The sequence below is a fragment of the Scyliorhinus canicula genome, chromosome 10 (assembly GCF_902713615.1).
Source record: "Scyliorhinus canicula chromosome 10, sScyCan1.1, whole genome shotgun sequence".
Taxonomy (NCBI): Eukaryota; Metazoa; Chordata; class Chondrichthyes; order Carcharhiniformes; family Scyliorhinidae; genus Scyliorhinus; species Scyliorhinus canicula.
The window spans coordinates 158,422,928-158,429,257 of record NC_052155.1 but is presented as its reverse complement, the minus strand read 5'-3'; the positions used below and the strand labels follow the sequence as shown (position 1 = coordinate 158,429,257).

At 42.2% G+C, this 6,330-nt stretch overlaps 1 protein-coding gene across 2 annotated transcripts in view; it reads right to left on the bottom strand.

The window, feature by feature from the left end:
* Positions 1–3,055: 3,055 nt before the first annotated feature.
* The window catches only part of lrp12 (low density lipoprotein receptor-related protein 12), a 52,768-nt gene continuing 49,493 nt past the window's right edge, over positions 3,056–6,330 (bottom strand). For both annotated transcript variants that reach the window (XM_038809987.1, XM_038809986.1), the window contains exon 7: positions 3,056–4,690. In XM_038809987.1, the coding sequence (XP_038665915.1) occupies positions 3,815–4,690 (876 nt within the window). In that variant the 3' untranslated portion in view covers positions 3,056–3,814. The remainder of the gene's footprint in view (positions 4,691–6,330) is intronic.

Below are 6,330 nucleotides of genomic sequence, written 5' to 3'. Positions count from 1 at the left end.
ATCTGGATGTACAGAGAGAAAGGTCTTTACTTTGAACCTTTAGACAGAGTCCATCAAGTCAAAGCAAGACGAGGGCTGCAGCCCTCCAGCTTCTTGATCAAACCAAAACTGAAAACGGGCGGCACAGTAGTTGGCAGTGCTGCCTCACAGCACCAGGCACCTGGCTTAGATTCCGACTTCGGGTGACTGTGTGGAGTTTGCACATTCTCTCCATCTCTGCGTGGGTTTCCTTAGGGTGCTCTGGTTTCTCCCCACAGTCCAAAGGTGTGCAGGTTAGGTGGATTGGCCATGCTAAAGTGTCCTGGGGGGGGGGTCAGAGAAATAGGTCAGGGGATTGGGCCGAGGTAGGGTGGTCTTCCCAAGGGTCATTGCAGACTCGATCCTTCTGCGCTGTGGGGATTCTATGAGAAGATGAAGGCTTTCTGTCTTTGCTGAACATTCCAGAATGGTCAGCACCAAATCAGCATAGATTATCAGCTAAGATGTAAACACTGGCAATATAATCAGCTTATTGGCCGCCAGTCAAGTCCATCAAGATGTATCATCACTGATGTCAGAGCAAACAGCACATTTGCTGGATGTACATTTTTTTTTAATTAAAGGAGAAATCCATCTTAAAGGCAAAGTCCATATTAAAGGCATAGGTCCCATTAACTGTCCAGATACAAAAATTGAAATAGCAGAATAACAGAAATTTAAAGGAAAAACAAGAGACGGACAGGGATTAATATGAGGATCCTTACACTAGTAAGTAATATAAAATGGACAGCAAGAGTTTCTTCAGATATATAGAAAGGAAGAGAGAGGCCAAAGTGAACACAAGACCCTTAGAGAATGAGACTGTGGAAAAATAATGGGGAACGAGGAAATGGCAGAGGAGTTAAATAATTTGCATCAGTCTTCACCCTGGAAGACACTAATAACATCCCAAAAATAAATAATAAATTGGCAGAAGGGGAGAGGGGGAAGGAAATAAATACAATAACAATCACCAGGGAAAAAGTACAAAGGAAACAAATAGGGCTAAAAGCAGTTAAGTCCCCTGGACCTAATGGGTTGCATCCCAGGGTCTTAAAGAAAGTAGTAAAAGAGACAGTGGATACACTGGTAATAATCTTCCAAGAATCCTTAAATTCTGAAAAAGTCCTAGAGGATTGGAAAACTGGCAATGTAACACCTTCAATCAAAAAAGGAGGGAGACAAAACACATTTAAGAGTCATTGGTAAAATGTTAGAGTCCATTATGAAGGATGTAATAGCAGAGCACTTAGAAATGCATAACATAATCGAGCCGAGTTAGCATGGCTTCATGAAGGAGGAACCATGCCTGACAAATTTATTGGGTTGGATTGTCTGCTGTCGGGATTCACAGTTGCGCTGACACAGCACCCACAGCCTGGGATTTCCCGACAGCATGGGGCTGTCCACAATGGGAAATCCCATTGATTGGCTGATGGGATGGAGAATCCCGCCCATTAGAATTCTTTGAAGTGGTAACAAGCAAGATAGATGAAGGGGGAACCAGTCGATATAAGAAGTGGCTTTCCAAAAAGCATTCAATATGGTGCTATGATAAGAGCCCATGGTGTTAGAGGTAGTAAATTAGCATTGTTAATGGATTGGCTAACTCATAGAAGACAGAGTTGGGATAAAAGGAGCATTTCCAGGATGGCAACCTGTAACTAGTGGTGAGCCACAGGGATCCGTGCTCGACCACAATTATTCACAATATATATTAATGATGAGGGAAGTGAATTTGCTATTGCCAAGTTTGCAAATAACACAAAAAATGGTGGGAAGGCAATTGGTGAGTATTCTACAGAGGAATACATACACGTTAAGTGAGTAGGCAAAAACCTGGCAGATGGAATATAATGTAGGAAAATGTGAATATATGCACTTTGGTAGGAAGAATAAAGGAGCTGAATATTATTTAATTGGAGAAAGATTGCAGAAAGCTGCAACACAGAGGGATTTGGGGGTCCTCGTGCATAAATCACAAAAAGCTGGCATGCAAGTAATTGGGAAGGCAAACGTAATGTTCGACTTTATTTCAAAACGAGTGGAGTATAAAAATAGGGAAGTCCTGCTAAAACTATAAAAGGCACTGGTTAGACTACACCTTGAATACTGTGCACAGTTTTGGTCCCCTTATCGAAGAAAATATATAGTGGCATTGGAGGTAATCGGAGGTGATCCCGGGTATGGATAAATTTTCTTAGGAGGAGAGATTGAGTAGATTGGGCCTGGCCTCATTAGAGTTGAGAAGAATGGGAGGCGACCGTATTGAGACATATAGGATTCTCAGGGGGCTTGGCAGGGTAATTGCTGGGAGAATGTTTCCTCTTGTGGTAGATTCTAGGACCGGAGGGCATAATCTCAGAGTAAGCTTTGCCCATTTAAGACTGAAGAAATGAGGAGGAATTTCTTCTCTCAGAAGATAGTGAATCTATGGATTTCTTTACTGCAGAGAGCTGTAGATGTTCAAGGCTAAGATAGACATATTTTCAATCAGTAGGGGAATCAAGGGTTATGGGGCTAAGGCGGGAAAGGGGAGTTGAGGATTATATTTGATCAGACATTATGTCATTGAATGGCAGAACAGACTCGATGAGTCGAGTGGCCTACTTCTGCTCCTAGGTCTTATGGTTGAAGTGCAGCTCCCCTTTGATTGCAGCTGAGCCCTGGGTCAGGCAAATTAGACGCCTGGCCAGTCAGACATGGCCTGTTTCACGTAGGGGAGCACTAATTGCACTAAGTGGGGGAAGATCGCGAATGGACTTCTGCCGGCGCCCCAATTTTCACACCCGAAAAGTCTTCTTGGGGGGGGGGGGGGGGAATTTTGCCCAGAGTGTTCATTGCTCAACAGAAACAGAGAAGCCAAGGATGGAGATGTGAACGGAATGCTTTAGCTCACTTAAAACAAAGTGGTCGGACTAAATCCCCGAGTGTGCCAAGAAGTTCATTTGTAAGTCTGTGTTTTTCCCCCCAATAGTATTCTGGCTGACTGCCATTCTTGGGCTTATGTTTGAACTAATTCATAAAATAAAATGAGTTTAACACAGAAACAATTCTATTTATTATTTACAAATGTTACTATGAAAGCTTGCCTGGAGTACCCAGAAGCAGTGACATCAAATATTTTATGCAGAGCATTCACTTACATTTACCATCACATGTCCATCTCCAAATGGCATGGTTCTATCAGGAAGTCATTGACAATGTTAAGACAAAATATCTCAACTTACTCAAGTAAAAATAATGCTTTAGAAAATCATGTGGATATAACGCACTCGCACAAACATCTCACCTTTGGTGGGGTTCTTTTGATACACAAAGGAAAACAGAAAAATGTAGCAGTCGGAAAAAAAACCTTTGGTACTGTAAAAGTGGATTTTTATTTGTGTTTACATTATTTTTCATGTTCCAGACTCAGGGCACCTAACAAGTCTAACAGTTAAAAATCATAAAACATGCAATTTATGACAAAATAAATAAATAAAGGCAATATTTTAAGGAACAGCTAGGAAAAGGAAGTGTAAATGCAGAAACTTAAGTTATTATTTATTTTCATTCTACATATTAAAACATATTTATACGTACATATCCTGAATGCATGATGCAAACCAAAAGAAAAACCGCATGGAGCATGTTACCATTCACTTAGTTGACTCCCATAAACCGAAGTAAATAAATATTGTTTCGCACAGTCAGAGAAATCCAGTTTTCTCTTCAAGTACCAAAAGAAGTTAAAAGTCACAATATGCACTGTACCGACAGGAGCATAAATAAAATTAGTCGATGTATTGCACATCTAGCAGACAAGCAAGGATTCATCATCACTGGCTTCACTCTTTAGTGTTGCTTCTAGGCACTCTTCAGGTATCTGGGCTGTATGGACCATTCCACAGTGCTCACAAGGCCCATCTCTATTGTTAGACTGTTCTCTGTGAGGAGTTGAAACACAATGTTGTCTAGTCCCCTGCACCCTATTGGGGCCTGGCTCAGTTATTGGTCTGCAACGGTCCCTCGCATCCATATCTGATGCTGCCTCAGAAATTGGAATTAATAATTCAACATCATCATCATCATCATTATCATCTCTTCCATGCACTCCATTATCAAGCTGTCGCAAGGGGCTATGGTTTTGACCTGCTGAACTGTACCTCCCAATAGAAAACCGCACCCAGCGCAAACTCTGAGTTACCCTGCTCAGGGCACTGCTCAACTGCTGTCTTGCAGGACTAATGCTTGGCTGCTCTGAGCTTCTCGATTGTGAGGGAACTATTTCAGTAGCAATATTAGTGTGGCAGCCAGCGGAATTCCCTGTTGCTCCTACACCAGCTTCTACTGCAGAGGTTGGTGCAGCCTTTTGAGGTAGTGGGGCTGCTACGCCACCAACTGCACCCGGCATATCTCGCTGCTCACCATCTCTGTCTGCATCATCAGAGTCAAGTACCAGAAGACTTCTGTGCAGACTGTTCCTTTCTGGCTCCCTTGTAACATTCTGCTCACCAGCAGCATCACCTCCATCGGTTGACACAAGTGCCAGAGATCCTGAATTCCTGGATCTTGCAAAGCTAAAGACACGGTTCCACAGGTTAGATCGTCTGCTGGATGTAGTGGATCGAAAAGAGGTTAATCCAAGTTGAGATCGTACTGCCAACCGGAGGTTCTCCAAAATAGATGCCTAAAATGTAATTGAACAGAATTAGGTTCAGCAGCAAAGCTTCTAAAAACTTTAGTTTATAAGGTTCCACATCATACCTCTTAGAATCCTCAAGCAACATTTCATACCAAAAATTAAAACATAAAGCTATTCTGCAAAAATTAATGCACTAGAAAGTAGTTAATTTATTTTGGTACTGTTGAAGGAAGAAGGGAAGAATAGTGAAGGTGGCACGGTGGCGCAGTGGTTAGCACTGCTGCCTTACAGCGCCAGGGACCCGGGTTCGAACCCGGCCTCAGGTGACCATGTGGAGTTTGCACTTTCTCCCCCGTGTCTGCGTGGGTCTCCTCCGGGTGCTCTGGTTTCCTCCCACAGTCCAAAGATCTGCAGGTTAGGTGGATTGGCCATGCTAAAATTGCCTTTCGTGACCAAAAGGTTAGGTGGGGTTACTGAGTTATGGGGATAGGGTGGAGGTGCGGGCTTAAGTAGGGTGCTCTTTCCAAGGTCCAGTGCAGACTTGATGGGCCGAATGGCCTCCTTCTGTACTGTAGATTCTATGAAGAACATTAGGTGACATTGTGTATTTACATTGTGTATTTATCGTATGTTCTACATTTTAATGTATGGAGCAATCTGCCTGGACTGCATGCAGAACAATACTTTTCACTGTACCTTGATGCACGTGACAATAAATCTAAATCTATATGAAAGAATATTATGAAAACAAGTCTGATGATCCCAAAATATTTTTTTAATACAAGGTGCAGATTGGACTGTTGAATACTTCCAGCACTTCCTGCCTCCTCCATATACTCTTGATTGACAGCATTCATTGTACTGTTTTTTACACTTCAAAATACTGGAGCATTTACCAAGCTGCTTTGAAATTAAAAGATAGTGTAGTTAAAAAGAAAATCAATATAGAATTTAATAGAGAACAAAATGGATTCCAACTGCACCAATGTTTTCAGTATATTCATGTTTTAGAAAAGGGTTGAAAATCCTGGAGATGGCAGTCCACAAACCATTAGTGTTACTTCATGAACTGAAAGCTTCAAAAGAAATATAGTGCAGGCAAAATAGTCACAAAGCGAATTGTAGTTTTAAATTAAATGTTTCCAATCAGAGAACATGCAGAGGATGATGCAGCAGAAACCAGCAAGCCACTGGGAGTTGAACAGGCAAATCTCATGTAGTGGTGTGTTACAGATCACGCAGGGAGTCATCTGTGTTGGGTCCCCTATTATCTGTAATTTATATAAACGACATAGATGACTTGTGTGGGAGCTAGGATCAGTAAGTTTGCGGATGACACAAAGATTGGCCGGTGATTAACAGTGAGTTTGAGTGTCTTGGGTTATAAGAAGATATAGACAGGATGGTCAAATAGGCAGAAAAATGGTAGATGGAATTTAACCCTTAAAAGTGTGAGGAAGGAGTAATTTCAATAAATGACCTGACACTGTGAGGTTCCGAAAAACAAAGCGATTGGCATGTTGTTCTATAGATATCTGAAGGCAGAGGGCAGGTTAGTAGGGTGGTGAAAAGTCATACAAAGAACAAAGAAAAGTACAGCACAGGAACAGGCCCTTCGGCCCTCCAAGCCTGTGCCGACCATGCTGCCCGACTAAACTACAATCTTCTACACTTCCGGGGTCCGT